Here is a 17838-nt window from a genome sequence, read left to right as displayed (position 1 = left end):
GTTTAAAAGTCCCAAAGTATTAAGCATAACGTATGTTCTGTGTCTCCTAGTAAAACTAGCGCACTTTAGGAAGTGTGGATTTCCTTCCATTTTGGAAATTTTCCCAATTAGTCAGTGTCTGTCATTAATGTGGTGTACCTTGGAACTTCTCTAATCTTAACATCCTCTGACCTTTGAGAAACACATAAGTCATCTGCTCCCGTCCTTGTGATGAGCTTCCAAAATCTCAGAGTGTGATATGAACCACAGGTGCTGCATGGCTACAACAGAAAGCTTTGCTGAAGTGCTTACATTTGCTAACTGATTAAATCTATTTATATCATGGAAAGCTAGCTTATCTTGGGGTCTGATCAGAAAATTGCAAAGTGTCTTAAAATAGTGTGTGGTGAGCAGACCCTTTCCACTGGAAATTGCTATCCCTTTGCTAGAACTGGAGGGCTGAGACTGAATCCACTCGTCCAGGCTGTTGGCATGTGAAGCAATCTTTGACAAATCTAAACTTTCAGCTACAATGTTTGATTGGAGAAGGTTGCTTTTCTGAGAGCATTAATTCAATTGCTTTGTGATCGTTGGACTGCATTTTTGGTTTGTGATGTTAGTACTATCTAAATGAAGGGTGGGATCTCTGTACATAACAGCAATGGTTCTCATTTCGAGGAAATGGTAGGAACTGTAAAGTGCTTTCTGCTTTTTCTGTGTTTTTATTACTTGCATTAAAGTTCAAGAGAATTTCATATCTGATAATAGAAAATGTTTATAAACTTTAGGTCAGGTCTTGGTTAATTTTCCAGAAGCTCTAGAATAACTTCAAATAATGTTTGTCCCACATTATCTAGAAATTGTATTATAAGATTCTTATCACGTTATTATGTTACAAATGGGAAATAATTTAGAAATAGTAATTTTGCAATATAATATCCAGACATACTCGGTTTTTCTCCTACCTCTTGTGTGCTTCACCACTGAAGAAAATTTGAGATTCATGCAATTATTATTTGGTGTTCATGTCGTTTTGTCTGATTAAGTGGAGAATTTCTCTAATTGGATGAATCCCATACACACTGGTGCAAACAGCATACACCTTTAAAATAAAAACTAGTTTGCCTCTTACTCATTTCAAAAAATGGGATTTATATAGACAGGATTCAGTATGCAGTGGAAAGGTTTGGATCAGTGAGTCATATTTTGCCTAAAAGGATTTGCATGGTAAAAATATCCTTATCTGTTACTGTTCTCACACTTTCTAGATAATAATTATCTCTAATGGTTAGCTGATTTCATGCTGAAGGCTTCAGCTCAGCAACACACTCAAAGTCTTGCGTGACTTGCATCAAACTGGATTATTCCCCCTTATTTTAAAGTAATTCTTGTGCTTGAATCAGATACATTTAAGTACCCTGTTGAATTAGTATCTATGTGGAAATTGTTTTTCTCCTCAACATAATCAATTTTGGAACTGGAAATTACCTTCTGTTGATGGTTTAAGTTTTTTTTTCCCATGTTGTGCCACCATCAGTTGTTTGGTTTAATATTTGTGGCTTTGCAGCTATCCAGACAATTGAATTATTTGCAGTTTACATGTAAAATTAGCATTTTGCCAACATTATCATTCTTTGAAAAGTAACAATGCAAAATCTGGTAGTCCAAAGAATTAGTCTCTATTTAATGTGAATAAATAACTTTTCAATTTACAGTTATATTGAGGTGTAACATAAATTTTTAAAAGTGTAACTTTAATTGACGTGCAGCTGTTTCTACATGTTTCTATATTTTAATATTTTTCAGACAAGTATAAAAGAAGGATTACTACTGAAGCAAACCAGCTCTTTTCAGAGGTGGAAAAAGCGTTATTTCAAACTTCGAGGTCGTACCCTTTACTATGCTAAGGATTCAAAGGTAATTCTGTGCTATTAGTGTCTAATGCCTTTTACTTGTGACTTCAGTTTTGTTTAGTTTTATAAGTTTAATACATTTAATAAGTTTAATAATAATTTAATGATTTGTTCACAGTTGTATTATGTAAGAACTGCTGTATATAGGATGTAATGGGTTAAATTAGCTTAAAGAAAGATTGGTAATTTCTCTTGATTTTTTTCATATGGAGTTTATCACAGTTATTTTAACCTTTTTGTCTATTCAGATAAATAATAAAGTCATTTTAAGGGGTTGTGGGCTTTTTTGTGGCTCTCAGACAGTCAAAAAAAGTAATAACTGGATAATGCTTAAAAGTTATCACTAAGGCTGCATTCAATTAAAACTCTTCTGCTCTGATGCCCATAGAAATAGTTATGTGAAATCAAGATAGGCTGATTTTCTGCCAAAACTGATATATAAGGGAAAAAGCTGTTTCCCATCTATTGAATTTTTTTGGTGGGAGAATTGGGGGTGGGCAGAGGGGAATACTTATCTTCTCTTTGAAAGGCATTTCCTTCCTCCCTCTCATGGCTTGGGCCAAGAGCATTTTGGCTGACTCAGATTGTGCTGTTTTATCGCTGTGGGTGTTACTCTCCTTTACCCTGTGGGGTTGCAGCATTTTATGGGAGCTATTGGTGAGGTTCTTCAGGTCTCCATCATCTTCTATGGCCTTGTTTTCTCCACAAAACTCTTAGTGAAGGCACAGAGATTTCTCCTTGTGGGACTGTAGGACTGCAGCTGCATGGTGCACTGTTGTGTGGCTATAATGAGTCAAGGAAAGCACCATTGCTTCAGGGAGCCCAGCACTGCAGGACCTCTGTTGTCAAACCTCTCAGCAATTGGTGAGACCACGAGCAGTTTATATAAAACATAAGCATGGCAGATAAGAGCTCTGAGAAGGGCAACCTCAAATCACAGTACAATGCTGAGATATTTTGAAAATGTGAGCCTGCCATGTTAGATGAGGAATATGGAATATTTTGGGTCTCTGTTGGTCTCACTCCAAGAGGTCAGTGCCCTTCTACCTTGGGAACCATGGAACTGTTGTAGCGTGTCCAGAGGAGAGACCCAAAGATGAGCAGAGGGCTGGAGCACCTCTCTTATGAAGACAGGCTGACGGATCTGGGACCTTGTAGCAGGCTTCTAGTACCTAGGAGGGGTACAAGGGAGCTGGAAAGGAGCTTTTTGCAAGGACATGTGGTCATAGGACAAGGGGGAATGACTTTAAACTGAAAGGGGATCCATAATATCCATATGTGGATATTGGGTAGGAAGATGCCTTTTACTGTTGGGGTGGTGAGACACTGGCACAGGCTGCTCAGAGAAGCTGTGGATGCCCCGTCCCTGGAAGTGCTCAAGGCCAGGCTGAATGGGGCTTTGAGCAACCTGGACCATGGCAGGGGAGTTGATATTTAAGGTCCCTTCCAACTAAAACCATTCTGCGATTCTGTGATTCTTTGATAAAGATGAGAAAAGAAGGTCTTACAAGTAGGCAGTTGTGCCAATACTCAAAGGCATGCTGAATCCAGACATGCTGAAATTCCCCCAATATTGATTCACCTCCCTGTGGCATGGAAGAGGAAAAACATGCTAGGGCTAAAAAAATAGGCATTTTTTTTGGTGTGCTCTTCTGTGCTACAAACCCCATCACGAACATAATAGAACCTAATTGATTCTTTGCTAGAGACTGGAGTGTTTAGGGTAGACATAAATTTCTCTTGTTTGAACATCAGACAAAGGAGTGGAGGGGATCAGTTCAGCACTTTGAGATGCATCTTCTCATATGGATACTATATCATAGCTTCCTACGTGACTTTAGGGTTCCATCCTAAAACGAAATACGTTTTACTGTGTGGGAATCTCTTTCCTCTGACACCACATTTATGCTGCACAGTAGACACTCTAAAGCTTCATCTATGTAAGAAACCCCCCTTCTTTTAAAAGAGATTTTAAAGCAATATAATTATTGAGCCCTTTTTTTATGCTCTCATGTGCCATTTAGAATAGCAATTAGGACTGTGTTTAGGGCCAGTTATGAAATTTTGTCACATCATCAGTGTGTTTATTTTTTTCGCTACTTTTATTTTCTATTTTTATATTCTAATTTGAATAGACGCAATAAAATTAAAGCACATTTTGTAAGCATAGCTGAAAGTGTACTCAGACTTAATTTAATGCTTCTATGTTTTTTCCCTTCACAGTCTCTAATATTTGATGAAGTTGACCTGTCAGATGCCAGTGTAGCTGAATCAAGCACAAAAAATGTCAACAACAGCTTCACGGTATGGAACAATTTTAACACTGTTTTTGAAAGCTGTGGATAGACTGTTGCTAAGAAAATTGAGGATCCTCTCAATTGCTTATTTTCCTCTGTTTGGAAATAAAATTTCTTTTTTTGGAAATGGTTTAATGTATGAGAACAATATCATGTCAGCTATAGAGCATTTTATTTCAGTGAGCAGAAATGTGAGATGACTGTTTCAAAAGATGATGATAGAAGGCCTTAAAAATACAAGATTCAGTACTTAATGATTATTATGGGTGCTATAATTATTATTATTGTGCTATAATTTCTCTTTGAGGTGACATGCTGAATTAAATAAAATGTAATTGTGTTTTTGTTTTAATTTTCTTAACATTTTTGTTTTCTTCCTATATTGAAATTTTATTTTTTTATTGCCAATCATAGCCTTATATATTTCTGTTACATGGAAAAGCTGTCCCTACAGTCTCACCTTGATTCTGATACTGCTATAGGAACATACAGTATTGATAAATCCCTATTTCTGTAAGTTCACAGGTATTATTTACACAAATGATTCTTCATTTATTGTTCAACTGACACAAGTGCTAATGTCTGACACAATTCCTCCACTGATTCTTAACCTCTGGAGAAAAAGATTTTGAATGTGAGCTACTTATGAGGAATACCATTGGTGAAGTTGTCCTTTTGAAGGATATTTTGAGATGTCCCACTGACTGTAATTAATGGCTTCATTTTCCTTAACTATATGTCTCTATTAAAAGGTTAATTTTTAATTTTCCTGACATTTTTAATTCCCCAGGTGACCCATATTAGTTCATATTACCAGTCTTGGTTTTTCTTCTCAAAAGCAAATGCATGCCTCATGAGAGGTTCATAGTTTCTTCTTGCTGTGGAATCTCCCAGACAGCTGCTGAAGCAGTCAGAGCACGTCAAAGACATGCTCATGTTGGCCTTGACAGCCCAGTGTTGTGTCAATCTAAGCTGCTTTACTGACTAAGAATGCAATTAAAAAGACTACTTTGACAGAAGGTCTCAGGTGAGATGGTGGCTGTGTAAGGTACTAGCCTGTCTTTTGGAGAGGTTCTTTCTGTTGCCTAAAAGTTCTACTTCTTCAGAAAAGTGGGATGCTTGGGCTTTTTACTTGGTGTTTTGGTATCCTTTGTGATCCATTAGGCCCATTCAGCATCTCATTCTTCACCAAAAGCATATTTTCCTTCTACTATCATGACTTTTGGGGAAGACAGTAGTGAAAAAAGAAATCTCTGGCTACAGCTTTAACAGCTTCAGAGACACTGTTTATTTTCATGTCCTGGGAACTTTAGGGCAAACAGTATTTTCTCTAAGGAGTCCTCAAATTAATTTTGAAAAATTATTTGGATGAAAGTCTCTCCTGGATTGAAGAGTTGTCTGATTTGACTGTGAAATATGGTAATAGTCGTCATCTTGCTTAATATTTTGGCTTCTTTCTTTGTGTTTGCCTAACCCAGTCTCCCAGCAACTCAGCTCTGTGAGTGAGACATCTCTGACCTCGCCTGCACTGGGCTGGACTCAGGGGCTGGGGGTGGAGTGGGTAGTTAGCTATCCAGCAATACTCCTTATAAATAAAAAGAAACTTCTCTTTTTTGCCTTTTTATTTGCTTCCTTAAAATAAAAGGAATTTTAAAATTCCTTTTATTAAAGGAATTAAAAAAGGTAATTCTGCCTTTCTTAAAATTATGGGTCTTTTAATTTATGTTCTAAGGGATCTGTTAGCATTCTATATGTTAAAAAAACCCAAAAATTAAATCATTAACATTAACATTAGCATTCTCTAGTTAATGCACTCTTGTTTCTTTGTCCCAGTAGATAATATTTTTAACACGAACTGATATAGATGGAATATACAACAAGGGACAGATTTTCCAGGAAAACACACCTTTACAAATTTATATTAGAAAAAAGATTTTAATTTTTTGTTTAAAGAACATTTTGTCATTTCGCTGAGATTCCCCCCTCTCCCCTCAATTTCCCACCTCCAGCTTGTAGAAATTACTGTTTTGCCTTCTTTTACCTTGTCTAGTTTGTCTGTTTGAAGGCAGAGGTGTGTGTCAAGTTTTTCCATGCTCTGATTTTGGATAAAACTCAAGTCCTAAAATTAGTCATAACACACAGATTTAAGGCTGAGTTTATTTGTAATGCACAAGCTTGCAGAATATTTTATGTAACTAAATACCAGTGTTTGTTCACCAGAATTACTTTTGCTATCTCTCTGCAAACAAGTTGAGGTTAAAGGGAAATTTGAGGTACATAATATCTGCTAATTAAAATACAGAGCTGATAAACTTTAATCAGCTCATTTGTTTCATTATTTTTCTTACTGCTTACGATATTACCTTTCAGTGAATGATCAACTCACTTCCAGCAATAAATTTCTAGTGTACAACCTTGCTTTTTAAGAGTTTATAGGTGTTTTGTAGTTCTGAGCATCCTTACCTAGAGGTTAATAGGTAACCTAGAAGGAAGGGTGTCCCTTGACTTCAGAACCGTCACATAAGACACTCAAGGCTGGATTCTTCTTACTGCCTTGTTAGGTACCAGTGTCCCAGGTCTATGGGAAGAGGGTGAAGAGGTTCCAGCATCCAGTGAGAAATTTGGATCACCCTCTCCATCAGCCTCATCAGGAACCCAGGGAGGATTTTGCTCAGCCCATGGCCAGTTCAGTGGCGTGGGTGAGTGCTGAGTCCTCACAGTGATGTTGGGCACTCTGCAGAACATGTTTTTCCCCAGAACTCTGCTTCTGCCTCGGGGGGTGGTTTGTGTTGTCTCAGCACAGCCAGAGGAGTGTAGTTGCTCAGCATGTTACCCCTCTGGGGAGGCTCCTGGGATGAATCAGTCTCCCACCCCTATTGCACAGAAGCAGATGGGGCAGTGACCAATTCTGCTGAGAGCTGTAATTCCTTCTGCATTTTGGTTTGCAGGGATGGAATTTGGCTTGTTGGCACCTTGAGTGCATTTAGAAAAACCCTCTTTATTGTTCTCAAAATGAGATTGGAGACCAAATGTGGCTGAGGAATGTTCTCTGGTGTGTAAGTGTGAGCTTACTGTGGAGCAGTGGTGGTGTGCTTTTGTTCTAACAGGTATAAGGGATGAGATTTTAAAATGCTAAACGGATTCTTGAACAGGCATATTCAGACAATGAAGTTCCTCAAGGCAACAAAGGTGACTATGGATTGCGATTTAAAAGGAAATTATCTTAGCTGAAATTTGGGCTTAAGTTTCTACCTCTGCCTTGCTTTTGATGCTGAAGAACTGATGTACATTGCTGAGGAAAAAAATCTGTAGATGTTAAGCATGCTGCCCCTCAGTAGTTGAGCCACATGGTTGTATAAAATACTCTGGGTACTCTAAACCTGTGTTAGAGTCTCATGTTAAATGCACAGGCTTCATGTGGCAGCACCTGTATTTTTTAATCCATCCAAACTTTTATTTGAAACTCTTAATTCAGTTATGGGTTTTTTGATGCAAATGTGATGGAAAATAATAATATCATAAAATACTGGTTTTGAGGCATTACTTTGTATAGCTGGCTTAATCTAATTGCATCTAAGAGTGACAGAGGAAATAATTTCACTGTCATTCTGGAAGGTTCCCTCCAGGAATATGAGAGTAAACAAACAATGTGATACTCAGGATGGGGATTCAGCTTGTCCTAACTTCTGGGTGGGACTTGATGATGGGTTTATAGGCCCCTAAATTTAGGTGTCTAAAATAAAATAAATAGGTCTTTAAAGCAATTTCTGTAATTGCTCAATTCAGTTTAGACTCCAATGATTTATTACCCAACTCTCCCTTAGCTACAATAGCAGCTTTGTCATCCAGGGCACCTAAAATATAGGTGCTTGCTTTCAGTTTTCTGAATCAGGTGCTGAATCAAGTGCTTTTTGTTGAATATGCATCTTCTGAAAGTTGTCATCTTCAGCAGGAGGAAGCTGCAGTAGGCAGATCTGCTATCCTGGAAAGCCTACTGTGATTTTTAGTAATTAAAGACTGGCTGGAAAGGAGACTTTATGTTCCAGCTAATAATGCTGATTACTAGGATTCTGGATATGCTTGCAGAAATGTATAACATAGTATATTTTTGCTGATGTATTGGTTTAAGCAATGCTTTAGACCATATAGACCATAGAGTCCTGATTGTTTATTCTGTGAAAAAAAATTCTTTTTTGGAGAACTTTTAAAGTGCTGGGCTTTAATAAATTTTCTCACCTGGTGTTATGATGCAAAGACAGTAGAAACTTATAAACTATCTCAGTTTTATATTGTAAATTTTTATATTACCTCCATTTGATTTAACTATTTTCCAAGATAAATAATATTTGTCAACATTCTTCTGTACTCTTACTTATTCTTGCTGTTTTCCTGATTGTTACTCTGCAGCATCATCTTGTAAGTGATGTTACATGCTTGACATTCAAGGAAGCCCAAGTCACAGACATCTGGGATTATTTTATAAATTAATTTGCGTTCCTTATGGATCCCAAGTTTTGTCTGTTTTCTGCAGTGGCATAGTGTGAATTTTTGTGTCCCCTGTTTTGGTACTAACATCCTTCATCTGTTAATTTGGAGCTGTCTGTAACTCATAAATATTTAATCTGTGCTTCTGTGGTGTGTATTTCTTTGTTTTTACTAATGCTGAAATTTTTCAAGTCACTGTACTCTCTACTTAATACATTGCTTGGCTCACTTTGAAGTGCCTTGGAGATCAAGAGGGGGAACTAAGTAATCAAAATTTTGTGCTGTCTGCAAATATTCCTGTATTGCTACTTTACACTTCTCTTCCAGTTTAAGAATCATGCCACAAAATTTTGTTGGAGAATAACAAGCTGCTTATTATCTATTAATCTTTTTTCATATTAAAAATTCTTTTTATTCCTTCTTACTTTTTTTATCCCCTAGCTTTTCATCTCATTGCATGATGGTCTTTTTAGTTTTATAATTGGTCTTTTCAGTTCAATGATTGATTAAACATGATTATGGATCAGCCTGATTTAACTTTTCTGAAACAGTACTTAATGTTTTTCAATTTAATTGCTTTAATTAATTAATTCCTTTATGAGTTAATTTTTAAAATTATTTTTTTCTTATTATATTTAAAAAGACCCAAACAAAACATGAATGGCATTTCATTAAACTTAGTCCCTGAATGTAACTTTGTTACAAAAAATTTTTTTTTTCTCCAATTTCCACTTTTTTTGGTCAGATATATAAGTTCACTTAGACTGAAAAGTAGGGAATGCAGCTTAATATGTTTTAAACAACAACAAAAAATCTTTTTGCAGCTGTCTATGGTTTTCTTGGTATTTTGTAAATTTGGATAGATTTTGAAAAAACTAAATATTTATATATGCTGATTATCCTTGGATATATTATTTTTAGAAGATTAGGGTTTTTCTATAGGTTAGTGAAACCAAATATTCTTTTGGAGCAACTGTACTTCTAGTGTGCTTAAAATTTATATTGTCTTCTTCTAGTTTCTATTGTTTTCTTACAGACCTCTGATTAGCTTATTTCCTATCCATATTTTTGAATGTAGCATATCCTCTGTCTTGGTTAGAGATGTAAAGTTTATTGGCATATGACTTATGTGGAACCAGCTTAAAGGATAAAGTAATTATTTTCATCTTTGTGCAACTGCTGTTTTCAATGGGAGGTGACCCAGTTGTACTGGGATCCCAGTTCTTGGGATTTGTCAAGATTTCAAGTTGAATATTGCAACCAGTCCCTAAAGGCAGATTGCTTTTAGCACTTTATTTATTTATATCCTGTTGCTTCTGACATCAGTCAGCTCTGTTTGCATCATGGAGATTAGCTACTTCTAACTGATTTTTAGAGAAGTAATTTGTAATATTCACTCTGGGCTTGGGAGACAGAACGTGTTGCCAGAGTTTTGCAGTATGTTTCAGAGATAGTGTTAATTTCTCTGGACTTGGACATATTTTTCTTCTTTCTTGCCACTGATATCTTTTCAGAGTTGTTGCTGAGATTTTCCTTCAGGGACTACAAAAACTTCAGGGAATGTGAGAATTGCTTAACCTCCCCCAACCACATCAGAAAGAAAGAAGACAAGCCTTTTCCCAAGAAGTTTAAAACCTTTCATCTTTGGGTTTGGGCACTCCTTCTGACTTTTCAAATATTAAGAGACAGAGATATTCCTAAAGCAGGGAAAAATTATCCTAAAACTTTTTTTTTCTTTTTTAAAATTTAAATAAGGTGACATCAGTTCAATTTTATGCTCTCTCTTGATTTGCCCAGAGTTCAGGTTCTTAAGCTTTATTTAAGTGTAGAAAGCTCATGGATTCTAGTGGAGGTATTCCTCTGCCACTGTTCTGCATGTTTACAAAATCCAATTTACTGCAGCTGTATCTCAGTAACATCAGGAGATGCTTTCTTTACTGATAGCCTCAAGCCTATTTCAGATGCTCTTCTATCTCAGTCTAGTTTGGTTTTTTCCAAAGGGCTGCTCACCTGAAGGTTACACAGGTCTTTCTTTTCTCTGGCCTTTCTGCTGCTTTTCTTTCATTGCTTTCTTACTTCTTTAATTTGGTGAAATCATCTTACTACTCCTGTGTTGGCAGGCTCCTAAGATCCTGGGGTCAGCAACTATCCTTGAAGTTCCAAATGTGATGTGGACTCCCTTGATTTCAGCTATTGCTAAGCAAACATTGCCTTGTTTGTATCCTGGATTGATTAATCTTTCTAGTTTGCTCTGTAAGAATGCTCTGTAAGAACATGCTGAAGCACAGCTATCCGTATTATTTTTTTCTTTGTAAAAATCTATTTTGAGTAAATGTCTATATATAGTCTGTGTTGATGTTCCCTTGAAGGGAGACACTCTTGCTTGACTTCTCCCTTTAATAAACCACAGGGACATGCAAGGAATGGATTTGTGTTTGGAAACATGTTTCTGGTTTTTATCCTTTAGATCAGCAATAATCTCCTGGATTTGGGTATGTTTTGAAATTTCCTGTGCATTCCAGTTGGGTGTTGAGGTTAGCAGTATATACTAATGATGCTGGGAGTTCAGACACATTTGCAGAACTCTGCTTTAAGTACTGTCCTCTGGTGAGCTGAATCCTAGTCTCAGAGGCACTGCATTTTAAATTTTGCCCCTGGGATTATCAGAAGGGTCAGTGCATGGCGCTGTGTATAGAGGGGGTAATGGCATATCCAGATGTTCCCCATGCCCCGTTGGCAATGTAGAGCAGGGCTGACAGGTCCTGCAGTGACATCTGCAAAGGTGCTGGGGCCTCTTCTTGTCTCCAGGAGGTGGAACATGGCTGGAAATGGCTCAAATTCCTCTGCTGGCTTCACCAGCATGACTCAGCTTTGTGCCAGTAGCTGACTCTTGGAATGGATTTAGCTTTTCCCTGGTTGTGAGCTATCTGCTGTTTCATACAGATGATGATTAGCTTTTAAGTGATGAAGGCTTTTTGATGCTCCCAGCCTGAGCAACACCCAAACCACAGAAAGAGAGGGAAAGTGCTTTGGATTCCATTTTGTTCAATTTTCTACTCAGGGTTGGGATTTTTCTTCTCTGTATTCAGGCAGTTTAGAAGTAAGACAAAAACTGAAATAGCAAATTAATATGCTTAGGAAAAGAAAAATTAGACAAAAGCCATTAGTGTGCACTTGTGATGCATTTAGGGTTTTTTCTTCCATTTAGCACTTGCTCATTTCCCCTCTGCCTCCCCTCCCATCCTCTGACAGTGACCAAAAAATGTAATGAAGCTGAGAGCTCTTTCAAGTTCTAAGCTCCTTATCTCCTACTTGATGCACTGTCCCTTTCCCTAGAGTGTCTGGTGATGTTGAAGCTTTAAGTTTCATTATGAAAAAGCAATAAAGCATTTCAGCTGTGATGCTAAAAATCCATAGATAAGTTGCTTGCAATTGATCTGTTACAAGGAAGCTGAGCACTTTTCAGAGAGAAAAAAGGAGATACTTAAAAATGTGACCATTCTGGTCTGTATTGTACATTTTGATTTAAGTTGCATTTGTCTGGAGTCTGTTTTCCAAACATTTCATGCTTGACAGAAATTTTTCAAAAATAGCTTGCAGAAAATTTCTTTATTTCCCCTTTTTACTGGTGAAGCATTTGGGATGTGTGAAGAATGAGCCAGATTTCATTCTTCCTGCACTTTTACACATAACCTATTCTCTGATGTTTCTTTCTATTCATGCTTTAAAAGTGGTTAAAATACCTGGATAAACCTCAGAAAGTATCCCTCACTGCAGTTCCTGTTTACCAGATAATTTTATAAATAAAGTCACTGGTGTAAACTTTGAAAAAATTTCCTGTTTCTTGTGAACAAGGATCCCTGGCTTTAGGCAGCTGAACGATGTTTAAACAGGAATCTGTTGTTACAGACAGGAAAAAAGTAGTCCTTTGCTGGTTTATTTTATATAAATTTGCACCTAGTGCTATTAAATATATAAGTACATGTTTTCCCTAAAGCTGAGAAGCCATCCCATCTGATAGATGTTTAGTGAGCTGGTGAAACCAAAGCTAAGGGCACAGCAGTGTGCAACTAATCTGCTGAACAAATCTTTATGTAAGGACTTTAAAGAAACATGCAGGCCTTGAACTAACTATATATAGCAGTTTCCAGTTTACATTTACAAGAATGGTTTATTGGTTTTGCTGTATTTAAATGCTGATTTAAAATAAATTTCTAATTCTTTGGTCCAAATCCATGGAACTTTCCTACCCTGCTTCTTGTAACTGTCTCTTTATAAAGTTATACTTCTGCAGGAAAAGGTTTTTCTGTTAGCAGTTGGTTGAAGTTGAATACATGAGGTTGATTTGGGGAACTGGATTTCTGACAAAGTGATCTTTGCTGGATACTTTTGCAGTTCATGGCTGGACACGTAACTGGATGACTGGATTTACCTGGATTCTGTTTTCACAGAGTCATGGAGTGATTTGTGGGTTGGAAGTGGCCTCTGAAGGCCATCTGATCCACCCCCTTTGCTGAAGCATGGCTACCTAGTCCGGGCTGTGTCTAGGTGGCTTTTTAGTATCTCCAAGGGTGGAGACTTCACAACTACCTTGAGCAACCAGTACCAGTGCTCAGTCACCCTCACTGTAAAACATTGTTTCCTGATATTCACAGAGAGCCTCTCATGACTCAGTTTGTGCCTATAATCCCTATCTTTTCACTGGTCACCACTGGAAAGAGCCCGGCTCTGTCCTCTTTGCATCTTCCTTTTCGGGATTTACATATATAAGATGCCCCTGAACCTTCTCCAGGCTGAACAGTTGTAGGTCCCTCAGGCTCTCCTCACACATCCCATGCTCCAGCCCCTTCACTGGAATGTCTGCAGTATGTCCATGTCTCTCTTGTACTGTGCAGCCCAGAACTGGACACAGCACTCCAGGTGAGGCCTCACCAGGGCTGAGGAGAGGGGCAGGTCCACTCCCTGGACCAGCATCTTAGCATACCCCTGGCCTATTTTGCAGCACGGGCATGTAGCTACTTTATGCTCCATTTGTTGTGCAAGAGTACCCCAGGACCTTTTCTGCCAAGTTGCATTCCAGCTGGGGGCCCCCAGGGTACATTGATGTCTGGGGTTGTTCCTTCCCAGGTGCAGGACTTGGGACATCTCATTGAACCTAAGGAGTTAGTGCCAGCTCATTTCTCTAGCCTGTTGAAGCCCCTGTGGACGGCAGTGTGACCCTTGGGTGTATCAGCTACTCCTTCCCAGTTTTCTGTCATCAGTAAACCTGCAGAGGATACAGTCTACCACATCATCCAGATCCTTAATGAAGATGTGAGACAGGCCTGGACCCAGTATTGTCCCATGAGGTACACTGCTCATTACTGGCCTCCCTCCAGCCGTGCTCTGTGCTGCTGATCACCACCCTTTGGGCCTGGCCGTGCAGCCAGTTTTCAACACACCTCAGTCTGCTCATCCACCCTATCCTTCATCAGCTTCTCTAGGAGGGTCTTTGGGGATAGTGCTGAAAGCTTTACTGAAGGCAAGGTGAACAGTATCCACCTTTGTCTCCTTATCTACCAGGCCAGTTGTTTCATCACAGGTTACAAAAACATGACTTCCCCTTGGTGAATGAATCCATGCTGACTATTCCCAACTGCTTTCTTGTCCATGTGCCTGATTGTATTCTGGGTGATACTCCATTTTTGCTCAGAGTGGTGTAAGATAAGCCACCTAAATTACCCAGGCTGGATTCTATTGCAAAATGAAGTCCCTTTACCTTTTTCAATGATGTAACCATTTTTGTCCTGTCTTTTACCTAAGCTTGCTTGTTCTGGTGTTGTGTTGCTGTAAGAGATGCTGTGTGGGACTAAGCCTTTTCTTTTTCCTCCTAAGAGTTTTTACTGTGGGAGCCAAAACCACACATTACATCAATATTTGTGAGCTTGGGAACAGTGAAATAGGAGAAGGCCAGGAAAAGAGGGAAGCAACATTTTCGTGGAGAAGACAGAGCTAATTGTTCTGATTATAAATTCTGTATTGTAGTCAGGCAAATGTAATAACCATTTATTACCCACCTTGCTTTTAACTCCTCCCCTGTCTTTGTAATTTATACTTTTGCCTGGCCTGACTCATCCTCAAAAATAACAGTGACATTTCACCATAAAGCACCAACTAACTGCACCTTTAACAGGGACAGTACTGTTCTAATTTATTTAGTATCCAGAAACCAAGACGTTATGAATACTCTAGAAAGACGTGCAACTGTTATCACTGTGATTTTTGCAGACAAGTTCTGGAAGGTGTGGGAGCATCAATGACCCCAGCAGTCAACTTCTACCATTGGTAGAAGTGCCTTCACCTGCCACACTCATACAGACCCACCTGCACAAGAACGGGGGAATGGAGAAAAGGGGAATGGAAAAGTAAGAGAGGCAGAGCATGTTGCCCTAGTATTTGCCTGTTCTGACTCACCAACATCTATAAGCACAGAGAAGTTAGGAAGCATTTAATGTTACACTCCTGCCCCAAGCATTGAATATAGTCCCTAAGAAGAGAGTTGGGGTGCTTTCTCTGTATCATCCTCTCTTCATTATTTCCAAAAGAGATTTTAAAAGTATCTGTCCAGAGAACAGGAAAACCATTTCCCCACCCCTTTCAGATTCAATGTGACATTTCTACATTAGTAATTTAATTCAAGATCAGCCATACAAAGTGCTATTAGTGTAATGTCTGATAATAGTTCAGAGTGGCAGAAGGTGCCTTAATGCAAATATCATGTTACAGGAAGCAGAATGCTTTACAGGAGCTGCTTTGTAGCTACTTAGGTATAGAGCACTGTTCTCTTGATTAGCAAACACTGTGTCTTCATTCTGAATTAGTAAAAGAAGCCAGAACTGGAGCCAACAAGCTTTGGGAACTCTATTTTCTTATATATTGCTGATAGTAAAAAAAAAAAAATAGAATAAAAATTAGGCAATAGGCTTTAATTAAACTCTCTGTGATTTTATTTTATAGATTGTAAGTCTAAACCCACTGGGCTGAAGGTATGTACAATGTTACTGGTTAGGTTAGGCCTACTGAAAGAAGAAAGGACTTTCAAATTTACTCTGAATTTGATGACAATTTTATTTCCTTTCAAGATGTTAAGCTTGTTCCTAATAAGTGTTGTCTGAAAGAAAAGTTGTAGGAGTGGTCCCAAACTTGATTGTAGAAATGTCATCCAAGTAATTTCAAGATGTGTATGTACATATATATGAGTACATGTATATTTTTAGAAGCCAAATTATGGTAGTGTTGGTGTGAAAATCCCAACTTAAGGCAAGACTTCTGCAGTAGCAGAGTGAACAGTGATCTCTTGTTCTCTCCCTCATTTCCCATTCAAAAAAATCCCCCTACTTTTCTGAACAGAACAAGAACATTATTGCAGTAATGGGTAGTTTTACTTCCCATTCAGACATTGTTTATTTCCTGGGATTTTTTAGGGTTTGTGTTGATTGTCTTCAACTTTTAAGACTGTACATGCTCACTCTTCCCAATGCCTGCTGCATTAAAAGTGTTTTTTATTCCAACTACCTCTATTTTATTACTTTCCAATATACTGCAGTATCTGCTCTTGGTAATTGTCTTTTCCAAAATCAGCAGTGACTTCTTGGCTACTTGACAATGGGGAAAAGTTTCAAAGGAAGGTAATCTTATTTATTTTTAAGACCTTTTGACTGTCTTCATCTTTTGAGATTTGTCTCCTGTTTTGTCAGCAGGTGAACTGTAGGCACCTTATTCTTATGTTACCTCAGTGGTCTCCCAGTGGTTCCTGTAACACTTCCTTTGCATTGTGTTATAGAGCTCTTTCCTTTTCCTTTTCCTTTTCCTTTTCCTTTTCCTTTTCCTTTTCCTTTTCCTTTTCCTTTTCCTTTTCCTTTTCCTTTTCCTTTTCCTTTTCCTTTTCCTTTTCCTTTTCCTTCCTCTCTCTTTTTCTCTTTCTTTCTGTTGAGAGTTCAGGATATTCAGAGCAATATACAAGTAGTAATATTTGGTGCAGTAAAGATCAAAAACATGATATGTAATTGAAGAAAAGGTGCTGACTTAGGTCAGTAGAAGAGCATATACAGAACTCTCAATATGAATACATGCAATGAGATAAAATTACTAGTTAAATTCAAATTTACATGGCAGTAAAATTGTTTTGAGCTCAGTTGCATTCACTTAATTTTGATTATGTCTTTATACAGATTGTTGTTTTTAGTGAATGAACTTCAAACATCCCACTTAGTTAATCATAGCATTGTGTAAGCATTCAGAAGAAAGCATGCCATCTGTATAAATGCAAATAAGAAGATTTAGGAAGTCAATCTCAATTTAGGATAAACAAGAAAAGCTATACTGAGTTAGTGTAAAGCTCGTGGAACCAAGTGGAATTAAAGTATAATAATAACAACAGTAGCAGATACTAAAGAATGAAGTAGAAACAGCAGAACAGAGATGCGTAACTGGTGACCATACAGTGATTCTTACCCTTGAGTCACTTCCCAACATTGACTCATGGCTGGACTTTTGAAGACCTGATAAGTTGAAGATTTCAGGTATTGTCCTTTATAGTATATGATGCATTTATTTGTGATGAATTTTTCAAATGCCTTTTTGGGCATTTTTACTTTTTGTCTCGTCAGCATCCTTTAGAAATATTTTCCAAGTCTAAAGAATGCTTTGCATTTAGGGAAAAACACTTATTGTTTGCTAACAGTTTCCTTGGCTCCCTGAGTTCCTATGTTACATGAAATAACTAAAAAATAATGAGACTACATTTTCTCCATGACTTTGTCGACTGAAATAGATGAGAAGCTAAACAGGCTTCTTAGTTCCTATTTTATTTTATTTTATATTATTAAAAATTTTTCAAGCATTGTTGATACTTCTTGCATATAGTGCATTTCGTCTTTTTTCATGTTACTATCTACCTATGTAGTTTAACTGTATTTAAAAATATGTACATGTTCCCACAAATATTTACACTTCCCACTTTATTTTTGTAGCAATAATAATTGATGCTATATTCATGTGATTGACAGTATCCTGTTGAGCTGTTAGACTGCTGCAATGCTGTGAACTTCATTAAGGTTTTTGCACTGTGATTTTAGTAAGAAGCTGGAATATATGAATTTCTGATGTGTTTACATGCATTGGTT

The 17838-nt window shown here is 37.6% G+C and overlaps 1 protein-coding gene across 4 annotated transcripts in view; it reads left to right on the top strand.

Annotated features, from left to right (window-relative positions):
• The window catches only part of DGKH (diacylglycerol kinase eta), a 156810-nt gene that overhangs the window by 76553 nt on the left and 62419 nt on the right, over positions 1–17838 (top strand). For 3 of the 4 annotated variants that reach the window (XM_063149365.1, XM_063149366.1, XM_063149367.1), the window contains 2 exons: positions 1786–1896; positions 4116–4196. In XM_063149365.1, the coding sequence (XP_063005435.1) occupies positions 1786–1896; positions 4116–4196 (192 nt within the window). Of the gene's footprint in view, positions 1–1785; positions 1897–4115; positions 4197–17838 lie in introns of those variants that run through there. The other variant, XM_063149368.1, reaches the window with a different exon arrangement.

This window comes from Melospiza melodia, chromosome 2 (assembly GCF_035770615.1).
Source record: "Melospiza melodia melodia isolate bMelMel2 chromosome 2, bMelMel2.pri, whole genome shotgun sequence".
Taxonomy (NCBI): domain Eukaryota; kingdom Metazoa; phylum Chordata; class Aves; order Passeriformes; family Passerellidae; genus Melospiza; species Melospiza melodia.
The sequence above is the reverse complement of the archived record's forward strand: the minus strand, read 5'-3'. Positions and strand labels throughout refer to the sequence as shown.